Source organism: Plectropomus leopardus, chromosome 3, assembly GCF_026936395.1.
Source record: "Plectropomus leopardus strain MGB_pleo_1.0 chromosome 3, ASM2693639v1, whole genome shotgun sequence".
NCBI classification, from domain to species: Eukaryota; Metazoa; Chordata; class Actinopteri; order Perciformes; family Serranidae; genus Plectropomus; species Plectropomus leopardus.
The window spans coordinates 6395476-6413257 of NC_142178.1; the positions used below are offsets into that span (position 1 = coordinate 6395476).

Genomic DNA, 17782 nt, shown 5'->3' on the forward strand with positions numbered 1-17782 from the left:
TGATGCCACTATGTTTATAGATGAAAAAAAAGAGAATTGTTTTCAGTATACATAGCCTGGGATATGTCAATGATTAGCTGCAACATTGATTGTAATAGTGCTCTTAGTGGTAATAGAGTGTATTTTCTTCATATGCCAAATATGATAAAAATGACATCAGGTGAAAAAAAGGAAAAAAGACAAATTCCAAGGCAAAAGCCCAGAATGACACAGAAATAATACAATGCATGTTTTTATGCTTTGATGGCTGTGGGATCAAAAGTTGCAGTTTGAATGGGTTTCAGTGGCACATTTTTGCATTTAACAGTATGAATGTAACAATTTTGCTTACGGTGTATTTTAGACTAATTAAAAGCAAGTAAAAAATGTACTTTGTGTCATAGTTGTTTGGCCCTCAGGTCCCTAACACAGTCTTAGCTGTCTGAGTTTGTCTAAGAATTTGAAGTACTCATGGGAAGGGACTTAAAATCTTAGAAACTTAAAACTTAAAAGGTTTTTCTAGATTAATAAATTAGAATTTTCATTCTGCAGCCATGCATTTAATTAGGCAGTGGTGATAGGTCCACTGAATTACTTTTTAGCATGCGTTAAGAAAGATAATAGTTTCCCATTAACATGGACATTGATCAGCCTTTCACTGTCTCCACAGACTACCATAGTGTTACTATTATCACCAGCATCTTCAGCATGTTTTTGTCTGAACAGCATGAGGTTACGCCCTGATACTGAGTAATGAGTGTGATACGAGTTATTACTTAATGTTACATCCAAAATAACTTGACACCAATAGCTCTGGAAATGCTTTAAATAAAGGATTCAATTTTAACTGTCAATATGCTGCAGCACCTGCCAGAGTGAATGGGAGAGAGGCAAGCTGAGCCAAGGGCTGGTGGAGATATTTGCTACTGTGTGTGTGTGTGTGTGTGTGTGTGTGTGTGTGTGTGTGTGTGTGTGTGTGTGTGTGTGTGTGTGTGTGTGTGTGTGTGTGTGACAAGCAGAAGCAGATGGTGACAGAGCAGACTTGAGCCAGACAGGCCAAAGTGAGGTAATCTGTGCCTGGACCTCAGGGGGATTCAGATCCTCGAGGCTCTGCAGCTCAGCAGCAAACTGTACTTGAGTGTACAAATATAGGCAGAATATGTTATATGTATTTCATGATGTTTAAGTGATTGTTTAGTTTCAGCCAGATGATGATATTAAAATATGGAAGCTGTATGTTTGTGTGTTCAGCAGTTACAGTATTTTTTAAGCATAAACTGAATCTTTTTAAGCTATACAGACACTTTAAAATTCAGATGTCTTATCTGCTTTATAATATGTAGTTATGGAAAGTATGTCATTGTTATTACCTGTAAACATTCATGGAGGTGGCATCTAGGGGAATTAATCAGTATAAACATAGTACAGGAATGCACTGACAAAATGCACTGTGCAGTTTGCTAGTATAGCTTGTTTTCAGTCATGTGACCCCGATGATGTGTGAAAGTCAGATGGGGGTCAGGAAGTGAAGAACACCGGTTGGGAATCATTGGAAATTGAGAAAAATTGAAAATTTCTAGAGACATTGGATATGATCCCTACACTTTACGTAAAAGGGATTTTACCCACGGGTTGACTGATTTGCTTGGCATGGAGGTGATCAATGTCACAAATGACTTCTTTTCAACTGTTGTTTTGAATAAAAAACCTGATAAATAATGACAGACGACATCCAGTGTGGAAGTCTCCAAAAAGACAGTGCAGTTGAAGGCTGGATTACAAAGCTTTTGATCACACCAGAGCCTGTGTTGGAGTGGCAGGGTGGCTAACATTAGCTACTTCATAGTGTCCAGTATGTCAGAGGCACTCAGGTGGAAAAGCTTTACAATGCAGTTTATTTTAGCATAATATTGCATTGTAGATCCATTTATTTTTCACCTTCGGCACCTGAACACAGAGCTAACTTACCCAGTGACAAGAAAAAAAATGCATTGGTGGACACATAACGCTGCCAAGTAGGATGCACTCACTGGATTTTGACCGATTCAGTTCATCTAAAGAAAATGCACAGATTTTTTGATTGGTTGAAGTGAAGAATTTCAGTTGACCAAGATTTTCTCTGATCAATTACAGCCCTACTGCCAATTGACTCTTTAGATTAAAGGATGGCTTAATTCAGTTCAATTTTATCTATAAAGCCCATTATCAGAAATCACAATTTGTCTCAGAGGGCCTTACAGCAAATGACATCCCTTTGTCGTTGGATCCTCAAAGCAACTAGGGAGAAACTCCCTAGCCCTTTAACTTGACCTGGACCAGTTTATGGATAAGACTCCATTCACCATTATGTTCAGACCCCAAAAATGTGGAGAAGATTACAAGCTACACTTGATCTTCAGACACAAAACCCCCCAAAAATGGAGAGTACAAAGAGAAACTAAGGTATGTTCACCCCTCCATCAGCAAAACAATGAGACTTCCTTAACTATTAATACATAACAGTGTTAAATAACTTATGTCATTTAACACTGTTTCAGTCATATTTGAATGATTGATCATGCACAACATCCAGGCTGGCATCAGTTCCAAAAGTTAATGCATCCTAATCTGAAGGAGAACTATGATAGCTGTAAATAGATCACATGCAAGATGCTATATGAGATGAATGACTCTATTTTAGGAAAGGTGGAGAGATTGAAGCACTCCTTAGATGTGACATTTAAAGCAGCCAGTCGCTGGAGAAAAATTGTGATTCTGAACAGAGATGCAGCATGGGTAACCATTAGTGTCACATTACTCTTCTCTGAATTCAGCACAGAAATTGAGCATCATGTACCATAAAACCATCTGTGAGCAGGTCAGAATCATGCAAAACCATGTGTTTACATTGTGACCAGTAGGGGGTACTGTGCCATAAGATCCAGTGGAGACGACCCCTCAATCCTGAAACGCTGTGGTAAGATCTGGTAGTTTTGCAGTGGACATCAGAGCCTATTATATCCTATACTGTTATGCTACCATTTATTTAGCAATATCATATTTTTTCAAATGTAGGTGCTACATACCACAAACCTCACAGGTAGGCCTATTAAGTAATCAAAAATGACTTAAAATGCTGATGAAGGATGCAAAGGTATCCAACATCAAAGCTAACCAGTTTCGGTGTGATCTGAACATGTCCTATAACTTATGGATGAAACCATTTCTAAAATTTTTTATCTAATGAAAATTTCTGTTTCAACCCATATTTGTTGGCCAACATTTACCAACATTTTTTTGCAACCCCAACATTGAACCCAAGTCGGCGCCAATGCTGCTAACCCCTGTCTTAACCACATATTAATAACAGAAAGTGCATTAGGCGCTTAATTGGAAGAGGCTCTTGGGGACAGTGCATAGCCTGGGAGGAAGTGCTACCTGAGAGCTTCACATTAAAGTATATAAAGATATATATTTAAAATACTCCCTGGCCTTGAAAAGCCCCTTTTTTGTTGTGCTTTCTCATTATAATAAATATTCTTTGTATACACACACACAAACACACACACATACACACACACACACAAACACACACGCACGCACGCACACACACACACACACACACACACACACACACACACACACACACACACACACACACACACACACACTGCAAATACACTGAGATGGGACCAAGTCAATGCAAGTCTTTGCGCTTGCCCTGAGTTATGTCCCAAACAGGTCTACACATTGAATTACGTCCTAAACAAGTTATAATGCATACTTCATTAAATATTAAATTCACAAAAATCAGGCTTTTTTAATATGCATTTATTTGTTAAACCAGGCTAGTTAAAAAGTTACTCAGCTGTTAAGCTAATGTTTACTAAGCATTAGCTTGCTACCTGTACTTATATTAGCCTCGACTTATTGTTCTTTGTCCAACTTCAAATGTCGAACAAAATTGGAAGTTACTGCGTTTTTGTCTATAATTTTCATCTAGATTGATCTAGATCATTTTGCAGACTGCATTTCATTTTTGTTGACCACCACATAGATTTTGTATGTGAACAAAATGATCTTTGGTAACTTTTTTTTCCAGCTGGCACTCAGAAACTTAATTCAAGGTCTTCATGGTTCTCTCCAATAACTTTACTGGATGCTGTTGGATTAGAAAAAAATGCTTCAGGGAAATTAAGTGTTGACTTAAGCTAGTGTATTCAGGAAATGGAGGGAAAAATTGACTCGGCAGACTTTAAATAACATCCTTTTAATCTTTGAGATTGGGGGAAGGTATCGAGTATTATCGAGTCATAGGGCTCCAGTCCATGTGAAGTCCTGAGTCATTGGTGTTTAAGTCGAAGACATGTGACTCGAGTACACTCAGCTATAGCTCAGAGGTAGTGCAGGTCATCCTCTTATTGGAAGATTGGCAGTTTGATCCATGGCTCCTCCACTTAACATGTCTAAGTGTCCTTGAGCAAGATACTGAACCCCAAATTGTTTCTGATGGCTGTTACATAAGTGTGTCAGTGTGTGTGAATGGTTAAAAACTGAGTAGCAGGTGGCACCTTGTATGGTAGTCTCTGCCACTAGTTGTGAACATGTGTGTGAATGGATGAATGTGAATCATGGTGTGAACCCTCTTTGAGTGGTCCAAAATGACTAGAAAAGTGCTGTACAAGTGCAGGTCCATTTACCATTTACTTCTGCACATATGCACACACAGGCACACACACCATGCACACAGGATCTCAGTGACACAGTAGATTTTTGTGATTTTGTGGCCTGCAGTATCAGCATACAATCTCAGCCTCCCCTGGAGTTTCCACTTTTTACAGCCCGTCCTGTTCTCTGGCCAGAGGCCTGCAGTGGTCTGGCACAGCTCCACTCTTACATTTGCTGAGGACTTGCTTTATGCAAAATCAGAGACAATGGGGAGAATGGGATGGAAAAATGCCTCGTTTTGATCGGGCAGAATATATTAGGTAGTATACCTACAACACCCTTGAGTAAGTCCTGCATATCTTTGAGTATAGCTCTAACCCTCCCATGGGTGGGACAGGTCTTTCCAGGGCTGCTGCTATGAAGACTGTTGGGCAGGAGACACTGACAAAGCAGACCAAAACACTGCAGAGCTTGGCAGCAGAAACTGGCATAGAAAATGATATCTCCAGGGGAGAAGCAGCCTGGGCTGGTGTTGGGGAGAATTAGAGGAACCAACCAGACATACAGTAGCTGAGCTCACCTAAACCTGCACTGTCAGCTCTTGAATCAAACACCCTCACACTGAGTAATATTGAATTTCTTCTACTCATTATTTGTCCAGGGTGAGAAGTGCTGCATTGCTCTTCGGGACAAGAGTTACAATCTTTGTATATAAGAACCATGTTTAAACACAACAAGGTTTGTATATAGTATAGGTCCAATTCAAAGTTCAGAACAGGCACTGGGTAGAGAAGGGGTTAGCTGTTAAAACGAATTCCTATTTTGTCTGCACTAGACCTTCTTGTTAATAGTGCTTTCATTTTCCCTCCTTAATCTCGAGCCATACCTGGGGTGATCTCCTGCACGAGGATGGGGTTCTGGGAAGACAGGGTCAGGCCATGTGAGTTGAGGTTCGGGTCCCGTTGGATCTGAACGATGAAGCGGAAGGGATAATTCCTCTGATCCGAGCCACTGCACTCTGCTGACTTCCCGTCCACCGCAACCCGGTCTCTGGAGGGGAGCAAGTGGACAATTCAGAATCTCACCTGGCATATTATTCAGTCCCTCCAGGACTCTGTGATGTTGTGACTGTAACAATTCACACAAATTCTGCATGCCCTTCAATTTCCTCCAATGACTGCAACTTTACTAATTTCTGTGCACAGCGTATTGATCCACTCAGCCTCTCTCTTTCGCTCTCTGTCTATCATGAGACCACTGCTGCACCTGGGACAGTTACACATCGTGACACAGTAACTGTAAGCAGTATGAGGCTAATCATACTCAACAGTTATTAGCGACTCTGATTACTGAGACAAGCCATTTTAGTGTCACTGTGAGCAGCACTGGAACGCAAACAAGTGAGCCCCACACAGCTCAACCTGAGTGAAGCCCGGTCCTGCAGCACAGAGCAGGGGAATTTTTAAATCTTCCATAGTGAGGACACTTATTTCAGATGCACAACAAAATTTAACAGATCATTTTAAAACACTGGACATGGATTACACATTTGAGCAACTTTTAGAGGATTTAACTTTACAGACTATAAAGCTTCACAACAGCTGTCAAGCTGTCGGGGGCACACTGGGCTCTCCTTCACCTGATGCTGAAGCTGTTGTGGTTTGGGATCTTGGATTCTCCCTCACCTGACGGAGAGGCTGTGAGTCGCACAGAGGTCTTGCTTTTATCTGTGTCTGACTCATCTGTAGTGTATTCCTTCTGTTGCTCACTCTCTTTACAATCACCTCGGTCTGTTTGGTCCTCGTGTACCTTGCGGTTTTTTAATCTTCCTGAGTGGCTCTGACTTACATCATAAAGAAAACTATGAACCAGCTGACATTTTTTTGCTTAAATATTTAGGTCAGTATTGGCTATGAAAATGCATCATATCATGATGTGAGTCTTTGTAATCGTAACTGTTTTAAAAATACAAATTCTTATGATTAAAAAAACGCCTAAAAATATCACAACTCTTTAGAAAAGCTACCACAAAATCCGGCATTTCAGGTTGTAAGAATCACAAAAAAAGCCTGGAGGGACTGACTACTTGCATTTCTGCTCTGGCAGCTTGATCAGTTATGTGGTAGACACCTTCATATTCGTGTTAAGTACAAGGATAAGGGGAGAAAGAATAAATACAACCAACAGTAGCAAAATACAGCATAAGTTATGTTATTTGATAGACAAAACTGATGCAGCACTGCAGCAACACAACTAATGGATTTCCAGTGACCTCCATATCTTCACACAGGTGCCTCCCTCAGTCAATGACATACAGCTCAGATGAAACTGAGAATTTAATTCATGTATTCAAGAAATGAGACAAAAACAAAGGCCTACCTGCTCAGAGAGTGAGACCTGCTGCCCAGATCCCGGGACCGTCTTAGCCATCGTCCCACCACCTGCTCCACCCGACTGGTTCTACGGGATGGGGAGCGGCTCCTGTCTTGCACCTCCATTTACCTACCAGGAGGGAAGGTCAAATGAGTTACACATGCAGTATAGTTGATTGAAGGGCTCTACATTACCAAAGCAGTGTCGGCATGCTGTAATGAAACATTCCATGCAGGAAGCAAATCAAACAGGAGGGAGCTCAGCTGCTAAAACCCCCAAACCAGATTTCCTCAACAGTGAAAAGCAGCCACAAGTGTTTTCTGTCCATTTCAAAACATCTTAACAAGTATGAGGAAGTGAAATGTGTGTAAATCAGTCAATACTTTAACATGATGTTAGAAAAAGTGGAATTATTGCGTTAGTCCGACTAAAACTGGACCTTTAAAATACATGTCAACATGTTAGTCCGACTGAAATTGCACTAAGTCGAATTTCTCAAAGTCGGACTAACACACCTAGATAATAGAAGGTAGAAGGTAGATTTATTGGTCATTTTTTAAACAACATTTAAAAAAACGAAATTCCGATGTGGTTTGGTTTACTCTTTCATGTATACGCCTCAAACTGACCTGAATTGGCCTAGGCGTTCTGCGAATGCTCCATAGTCCCTGCACCAGGCTTTGACCCAGAAGTCAAAAAGCATAAATTTGTAGCAAAAACGCAGGAAAAAACAAAAGAAGAGGCTGGGAAGAAAACAAAACCAGACACAGGTACCAAATAAAGTGTAGAGAATGTATGAAATGTACTGCACCAAAAAGTTATCCATGTTGTCACCGCTGAATATGCAACGCGTTTGCCACTTGCTAACTTGTTTGGTGTGTGAAGAAATAGGTCAACTGGAAGATAGGTCTAAAAGCAACTAACTGAAAGGGGGCATATGTAATAAATGGATTAACCCCCAGTCCTTGTATACTGGGACAAGACCTGTAGTCCAAATACATATCAAGCTATAACTGCTTCACTTAACTGTGCATGGAAACATACTGATTTTTTTCACAAGACAAACTTTTTTACAATCATAATGCAGGATGCAACTCAACCACAGGCATGGAAATAGCTTGCATAATACAATGCTTCTGACACACACACACACACACACACAGACAGAAATAGAGACACAGACACAGACACACACACATTTGGCTTGGGACGTCTGAGGATTCGACATGGGCTGAGGCCAGCGATGATGTCACTTGTGACTTCAGGCAGCCTAATAGCCTCTTAGCCTGAGTTATGAGCCAATTGCCTGCATGTTGCATTCAAGCCTCAGTAAACATCAATATCAGTAATTCCTAATGATCAATATCAATGGTGTCTCCCTTAGACTCCCCTGTTGTGTTTGTTGTGAAGCAGGCGGTCGTCATAAATGCCTGTCAACGGGCTGTGGTGGTTGGTGAGCTGGGTGTAATGGACACGGGTCATGTCTGGTGTCTGTGGGTTAGTCCGGCTGATACATGGACCTGTAGCTGTGCGTTAATGGCTCTTTGTGGAATCTTGCAATGTTCTACGTAATGCCGTATCCATTTACACACACACACACACACACACACACACACACACAAACAACACTAAGGCCTATGGACATTTATGTTGTCCTTAAGAGACAGATATACTGGAAAATTGACTTGGATCATTGTGTTTAGTGCTGTAACAAAAGATTCATTTTATTATCCATTATTCTGACTATCGTCTCCATTAATTCTTTGGTCTATGAAATACAATAATTTTCAGAGCCCAAAGTGACACTTTCAAATAGATGGTTTTGTATAGCCAGCAGTCCAAAACATAAAGAAATCCAGTTCACGAGCATATATGTTTGGCAAAGACAAACAACACATTTTCACATTTGAGAAGCTATAACCAACAAATTTGGTCTCTTTGCTTAAAAATGACTGAAACGATGAAATAATGTTTAAAGCAGTTTTTGTCAATAAACTGAAGATTAATTGATATATCATTTCTGCTCCTACTGATACTACAGTGTGTGTCTGCACAGATGTGTTCATATGTTTATCAGCACATGCAGCCCATGCCAGCAGACCGTGCAATAAACATTTTGGGCCGAATGCCGCAAGTTGGTTTATACCCTTACAAAAATCATCAGACAACGAAATTTACATCATGTGTGGTCTTTGGACCTTCACAATTATGCAAGCTTCAGTAGATTTCCATAACTAAATGACAAATGGCATGAACAAAGGTAGTTTTTAACACACCACATATACTTTTTTAATGTTAAGGAACACCCACAGAATAATGCTGTTTGCATTATAGTGAGCGTTAATTGTTTTAGACCTCGAGTTCGTCTGCTTTGGTCTAAATTAGAGACCAATTTTATTACAACGATGCATAATTGCCTTGAGTTGGTTCGTGTTCTCACGTCAGAATTTACATGCAGACCAAATGTCCAAAAGAGGACCAAATAAAAAGCCTGAAGAAAACTGCTCTCTAATTTTCAGAATTTCCATGCTGGCAAACTTCAGGGAAAAAAAAGAATCTGAAGAAGAGTACACTTGCAAATCCAGATACAGAAAAAAGGTAACACTTTCCATTTTCACAATGGAGGGAGGCAAACCATACAGTTTGAAAAGGAGGCGCGGCTGTGACTGAAAAAAAAAAAATGTTTTGATGCACTGGAGGCACCGAATAAGGATATCATGGCAGTGCACGAGGAGATGTGCATTAATAATCCTCCGGGACTGGAACACGCAGGCGACAAGACATCAGAAAGCTCTTTTCTCTGAGCTGTTTGATAAACACTGTAGATTTCAGTGTTCTAGTGTGTTGTTGAAAGTTGTCAGCTTATAAATCATCATCCATGGCTCCTCCGGTCAACATGTTGTAGAATCCTTGGGCAAGACACTCAACCCCATATTGCTGCTGATGCTCCGCCATTGGAGTGTGAGTGAGTATGAATGGTCACGGAGTAGCAGGTGGCATCTTGCACTGTAGCCTCAGCAATCAGCGTGTGAATATGTGTGTGAACGGGTGAATGTGACTCATAGTGTCAAAGCACTTTGAGTGATTGGAAGACTAGAAAAGTGCATCACAAGTGCAGGACTATTTTAGTCTGACCAAATCTCTATGAGACACTGCATCTCCTTATGAGTCCATGTGTTTCTGCGATTGTTCAGATTCATCATTTTGCTTTTGGTAGTTGAATTAAATTAAACTGGTACTTATTCTCATCCCATAATGCACCATAGCTGACTACAGAGAATGGTTTAACCCAAACAATGTGCAATGCGTCCGCAGTTGGTTCGGATTGAGGTCTGAACACATCTTCACCACTAAGGAACCATAGCAGAGTTTGTTCCTAACTGGACCATCTCCTCAAGAAAGTCACAGTACAGTTAATTTGCTGTGCAATCAAATGTGATTACTGTGTTCACAGTTGCCCAAAAGAACTGCGCTTAGGAGGCAGGGATGAGCTTTAGTTTGATTCAACCAAACCAAACGGGGCAGGTGAGAAGGTACCCTAAGTAACCTAACACAGTCTTGTCAAAAGGCCCCAACATGAGCAAGTAGGGCTGCAAGATATGCAAAAAAAGAAAAAACATATATCTTGCAACTATTTTTGAAAGATATTGCAATTGCCTTATGAGTCATGGTTTTAGCAGGAATGCTAGTTTTGGCATTTCATCTTCACTGAAAACAAAAAATACAAAAATGAGGATAATGTGATTTTTGCTGGGGTCTGTACCAAGCAAGCATGTTCCCTTACGTGCGGAATATGAGTTCCAGGCCTGAGAATCTGTGTAGCACCACAGTGTTTCATGTATAATGTTATGTGGTGACACATTTTACTTTCAAGAGACACAGCTCATGCAATTTGGATATTCTTACTGATGACATCACATCCCTCAGCCCTGGCTCCTCTCTATTTGCTCTATTGGGTCTGGCTCCAAGCTACATAACAGAAATGTTGATCCAGTATGAGCCAGTTTGCAGCCATAGATCCTCAGGTGGGGCCCCTCTGGTCTTAAATCTACAGGTGATGTGTTTTTGGCTTTGGAATGACCTGCCTGAGGAGATAAGGCTGCAGAGTCAGTGACTTCTTTTAAATCACTTCTTAAAACCCCTTTTAATAGACTTGCGTTTATGTGATGTCCTCTTTTTATTTATTTGACCTTTTCAATTTATGTTTTATTTATTTTATTTCCTTTTTTGTGATTTTATTGCTTTTGTTATTGTGGTTTTTGGTCTATTTATTTGTATTATTTTATATTGATATTTCACATTCTGCATTACTTTTCCTCTTGTTTTAACTCTACCCTAGTTTCGTCTCGCTTGTGTTCAATAGGACTGTTTGGCTTTCGCTGTTTGGCTGTTGCTATCTACGTATCCCATTTCTGCTTTGTTTGTGAAAGCACTTTGTTAACTCTGTTCTTAAAAGTGCTATATATTAATAAAGTCATCAGTATTATTGTATTATTATTGCACTTAGCTATATTATGATTTAAATAATGTTTCAAATATTTGTACAGCCATATTAGCAAGGATTACAAGGCTTTGCACACACACACACACACACACACACACACACACACACACACACACACACACACACACACACACACTAATGACTGAGGCAGTCAGACAAAGACTTGGTCATTAGCCGTTACCTGATACCTCCTTCACATCATCGAAGGCTGACTCTAAACAGCCTGGGAAACAGATATGTACTTGTGAGCATTCATGTAGAATCACCTTACTGTGAATGACAGGTGGGAAAGCAAATAAGCAGTGAATGAATACTTGAACAGATGAATGAATGAATCGTTTACAGCAACCGAGTAGGACTTCAGCAGTTTGTGCATTCATACCAAACTGCCATGGTCTGAAGCACGCAGCAACATACAGAATACACGATGTGTACTTTTATATGCACATAATGTGGTAACAATTTTCACAAGTGCAAGTTGCTCCTGAAAACATTTAGCCTCATGCCATTGGCAACATGTACAGAGGTCAGCGCAACAAACTGATGGGCTGTCACATTATGACAAACACAAATGAAACGGTGCAGGATGACTTCTCTGACTCAAGATCTCAGTCAGCTACAACAGCAACGGGGAGAGTTGTGTATAAGACAAGGACAGTGCATCGCCAATGCTTCACCATTGTGGGTTCTGTGAAAAGACATTTAATATACTAATGCACATTTCACAGAATCACAGATGTGCCAATCAGCGGGGCAGGACAACAAAAACAAACAAACCGGAGCTCGACTCCTCATCCCTGCTGCTTTCAAGCAGCCTTTGAACACTAAAGGGGAATAGGATAAAACATTTACAGAAGCATTTGGCACTAACTCTGGTGGAACTAATTAAAATACTCAATCTAGTGCAACTTTTATTTTTTATTCAATTTTGTTATTATTATTATTATTATTATTATTATTATTATTATTATTATTATTATCATTATCATCATCATCATTATTTATTTATTTATTTATTTATTTATTTATATTTATCAATCTCATAGCAGAGGAGATTCTCTTTGGTTTTATAATGTTTTATGAAATAACACCTGTTCGGAAAGTTTTTTGTCAGTGGTTGTAAAGTGTTATTTCTTTTTTAAAGAAAATAGTTTATCAAGACGGCCAGTGGGCAAAATGTTCCCAGTAAAAGGATTATATCTGTCTCTGATGTTTGCACAACTTCAGTTCATTTTATTTCTGTGTGGAGTTTGCGTGTTTTCACAGTGTCAGCATGTGTTTTCTTAGGGTTTACCAGCTTCCTCCCACAGTTGAAAGTTGTGCAAGTTAATAGGTGACTTTAAGTTGCCCATAGGTATAAATACAATTGTAAATGGTTGTCTGTTTTTATGTGCCAACCCTGTGATAGTTTGTTGACCTGTCCAGAAGGCTTGGGCAGTATAATGATATCACGGTAAATCAGGGTATTTAGAAATCCAAAAGGTATGTTTTCAATACCATCATAAAAACAGGCCCTCATCTTTCTATTAAACTCATTGTATGTAGTGCACAGAACGCACCACCAGAGCTCAGTCTCCGGTCTGTGGAACAGACAGCTAAGCTGAAAGACACATCAGCACCTAGTGATGGAGGGAGAAGTTACAGGACTGTAAACAGCCTGTGGCCAGGCGGCAGCGAGAGTGCGTTGGGAATGACAGCATGCTTTTTTTCATCCAAGTCCGCGAATTAAGGATTTATTTTGACCAAACCGGAGGTGGTGATTGTAGGACACTTTTCTTTCTCTTTTTAAAAAAAAAATTAGCTGAAAGTAAGCAGTGTACTTGCCATCTTGTTCTGTGTGGAATTTGATGGTTTCCCCTTGTTGGCATGTGTTTTCTACGGGTTCAATGGCTTAAGTCTAAAGATGTGTAACTTAATAGGTGACTATAAGTAGCCCGTAGGTAGGCTAGGCAGAGATAGGCCCCAGTCTACCCAAGACCCTGAAAAGGATCAGTGGTTATGGCTCATAAATGAATCAGTGAATGAGTCAATTTAATCAAAGTTATTTATCACATTAAAACATATTCCATCTTTTACTTTAAGTGAAAGGAATCTGTCCAGTTCCTTTAATTTGTACATCTAAAACCATGTAATGTTGTATGTTTATTGAAACGAACCACTCTTGCAGGGTGTTGCGGTAAGGGGATACCTGGAATTTCCTCAGTGGTCTAAGGTGATAGAGTCTCTGCCTAGCCGTTCTCAGGCCCTCAGTGATGTGGTTAACATGAATCAAAATTAATGCATTCTTATGCTTTGATTTTTTCCACTGCACTGAACTCCATGTGTGGTATGAGCCAAATTGCTTGAATACAGTAACACCCTTACAATCAAGTAATAAATGGTTAAAAAAAAGGGATGGATGCATGAGTCCAAACAATATGTATGACTGAATGGTTGATAATTGAATTAATTCATGAGTAGATGGACTGATTGAGTGAATGATGTCAGCAGGCCTGTTGTGTTCCTCAGTGAGTACATAGAGAAAGGAATATCCCCCTGACAGTGTTGCTGATGATGGGCATTAGCATCATCCATTAGAAAGAACAAAAGGGCTGATGGGGAGGGTGAGGGGGGTTTCTGAGGAAAGAATAGAAAAGCAAGGTGTTTGGTGCATCATCAAGTACAGTCTAATGTAACAGGAGAAGAAAACTGAATGAATGGAGCATAGAAAACAATTGTGATAGAAGTTGACCGAGGAGGACGGCTTAATGATGAAAGTGGTGACACACCCAGGCAGCAATCTCTCCTGGGGGATCTTGAGTCATAAGCACATTATCCATCCATCTGTCTGTGAATACCAATCTCCTGCTTCTCTCTCGCTCTCTTTCTTTTCATCATATCCACCCCCCCTCTTTAAATCTCGTCCATAGCTCACTCTTCCTGTTTGCTTCGCTCACAGTTTCTCACTTCTCAGGTTACAGAGGCACAATGCAGAAGTGTACTTAGGTTTGTCAGCTCAGCAGCATGGCGTTCTCACGAGTGACATGGATACATACACAAACATAAAGAAACAGACCTCGAAGCTCTGAATTGTGGATTTCCAGAGGAGTTACTCCATTCTAAAAGTGGATAATGATGGATGGATTTCAGCCAAATGTCAAACACTGGGACAGTGTCTTCATGCACATCTAATCCGCTCTTATCCCGTAAACATGTTTCCCTTCTCAAGGGGCTTTGATCAACTATACTGATGAAGTACGAGCCCAGTGGTCCAGAGATCCACTCTATGTAAAATTGTGTTGATATGGCAGAGCCATTCCCATTTTGCAACCACAGCATTCAAGATAAGAGATCAAGACAGGAAGTGTCGGCAGAATTTTTTTAAAGGTGTAACATTAGAGGCTGCTGGGAAGATAATGCTGTACTTCCCTCGCACATCAATCACAAGACACGCTGCATTTCTCAGCCTGACACTTTTCATGAGTATTTTTGATGCATCCATGCAGAGTAACTTTCATTTCCATGCTTGGCTTGAATAGCTTTTTTAAAAGTTTAAATCATTCGGACATACCTGGAATTATCCAGCAATGTGAGGAAAAAAAGCAAAGTCTGAGAAAATAAACATCACTTTGACCAAACACTTGTATAAAGCCTACATTTTTTTAGCGACAGCATGTGCTGCCAGGCACTTGCACTGTAGTCACCTGGATGTTGTTTCTGGCAGAGTCTCAACACAACGGTAAACTGGTAACCCCACAGTGGGAACATTTCTGTATTTTTTTTTAATCTCTTCAATAAAATAAATGAACACATCAAGAAAGCTGTTTCCCTCTGCTTTCAGTCTTGGCTTGGTACAGACTCAATTGATATTTCCTTCATCTAATGTAGACACAGTATCTGTATTTCCTTCATTTAACTGGTCAACATGATGTTCCCTGTACATCTGTTACAATAGCATGTTGTTAATTTAACTTCCCTAGAGAAATAAAAGGTCCTTTTCATACTGGTGCTTCCAGTCTGTTGTCTCTTTGTCCACTATTCACCATGCAGTCCCCTACTCGTGTGTCCCCATCCCACTCTGACTATTAGATTATTGTTAAACTGTGGGAGGAATCACATTCTCACAACTGTTAATCTGATCCTCTTTCCCTTTCACACAACTGCATGGAGCTTAAAGAAAACCTCCACCCACAGAGAATTACATATCAAATCTAATGTCATTTCATGTATTTTATTTCTTTATTTTTTGACTTTCAACATAATCCATAATTCATTTTGGAATGAAAAGTGAAAATCTGCATAGACTCTATAAAATATATAGATGTGAGTGACCTATACAACCTTTAGGCCAGGCCTGTTGATCTGCCATGGTGACATACTCATTGGTGTGTTATTATGTCCATACCCACATAGTTGGGACAGTTCAGCAGTGCTGCCAAGAGACAATCAAGTTGCATTTTTTTTCTAGTTTTAAGTTCATTTGCAATCATAGTGATTCACACAATATCTGAACTTGCCAAAAAAAATAAATCAAGAGTAATAATAATAATAGAAATAACTATATATTGTGGTTTTATGCGTTATGAAGGATATATTTTCTTGATTCACCTAAACTGAAAAGTATGTCAGGACAGTTAAATACACAATTACATTGTTTTAATAAGCTACCAGCGTTTGAGTTCCCTCGCTCTGTCCTACAGCTCTCTCTCTCTCTCACAGACACACACACACAAAGCAGGGCTTTTGCAGAGCTCCAGGCTGTGACTATTAAGTCACATTTTGCGACCATGGAGCACCACTCTGACTTGCAAATAATATTAATATCTGAACTGAAGAGCTGTTAGTTTGTTGCCATCTTACAGAGAATAAATCATCACATTTAACAGCGCTACGGTCACAGTCTAATCTGCTGAGCTTCAACCATGTATTAAGTCACATTCACATGCGACCACGGAGCACCAGAGCGACTTGGAAATGTTTGTAACATTTGAACTGGAGAGCTGTTTGTTTGTTTGTTGCTTGCTTATAATGAATGAATCGTCATGTTTATATCTGTATATCTCTATCCGTTTAACTGTCTGCTAACGCTAACATCCAAGTATTGACTTGAAGCTTCAAGTCCACAGCAAAACATCAACACTTCCAGCATCATGGGTCCCGCTTTGGGTTATTTAATTTGAAAAATACTTTATTTAAATTTCATTATGAGAACTTTAACTTCCTTATAACTGTATTTTATTACCGATATTATAACAGCAGTGTATTAAACTTTATTATACAACAGTAGCTACTTTATTTAACTAATTTTATATTTTAGTAGCTTACATTAGTTTAAAGGACATTCAAAATTATTGAGATATATATTGTATATCATGATATAGCCTTTAAATATCCTGATATTATATTAAAGACACGTCCCCCAGCCTTGATATGTAGATTTTTTTTTTTTCCCAACAAATTCTACTGTAGCTGCATTGGACATACAGTATCGTAACATGATGGTAAACTCTTCCAACCAAACTAGAGGTCAAGCTGAGGCTTTGTGCTCTTTTTTATCACAATTCTTAAATTGGAGTCATTTGTGTAATTAACTCAGAAGTATTGAAAAAAAAAGCATTAGAGTGCTCTGTGTAAACTAAGCTGATTAGGACCAGATTGGACAAAACATATTTTCAGATTCTCAAACCTGTGCAGTGATTTTCTTCCTCACCTGCATGTGACCAACAAAGCTGTTTGCATCAACTTTTCCCAATCTTTTAAAACTTCGTGAACTTCCTTTGACTTAACAATATGACAGTAGGAAACTTTTATGTCGTCTCCAAGCAATGAGGTGTTTTCGGATGGATTTGTCCTTTTAATGCAGATGCTGAGGATGGGCAGGGTAAAGCACTGCTGCAGAGGAAAACACACACTCACAAGCTGAGTAATGGGGCTGCAGCAGCACTTACAGTATACATTATGCCCTCCTGCCTACACTTAAGCTCTCTGTTGTACTTTCATTCATTACTTTGTCATCTGTCATCTCCCCATCTCCATATTCCCCTCTGCACAGAGTGTGTCTTTGCGTTTCATGCATACTGAAGGTGCACAAAACACTTTAACACCTAATTTTTCAATTGAACAAAAGAACCAGATACTACAACTACCGAGTCGCACATAAGACACACACACACACACACACACACACACACACACTTTTATAAAGGATCTTTGTAATATAATTTCTGCTAACGTGTGGTATATTCTAGCCTTACTCTTACTTACAGTTAACTTTCTGTCAGTGTCTTCATAGAAATATGA

The 17782-nt window shown here is 39.6% G+C and overlaps 1 protein-coding gene across 1 annotated transcript in view; it reads right to left on the reverse strand.

Annotated features, from left to right (window-relative positions):
- frmpd1a (FERM and PDZ domain containing 1a) overlaps window positions 1–17782 on the reverse strand; it is a 62874-nt gene that overhangs the window by 24831 nt on the left and 20261 nt on the right. Inside the window, exons 3-4 of the mRNA XM_088075433.1 lie at window positions 7006–7128; window positions 5513–5676 (exon numbers count right to left, since the gene is read on the reverse strand). Coding sequence (XP_087931559.1) covers window positions 5513–5676; window positions 7006–7124 — 283 coding nt within the window. The 5' untranslated portion in view covers window positions 7125–7128. The remainder of the gene's footprint in view (window positions 1–5512; window positions 5677–7005; window positions 7129–17782) is intronic.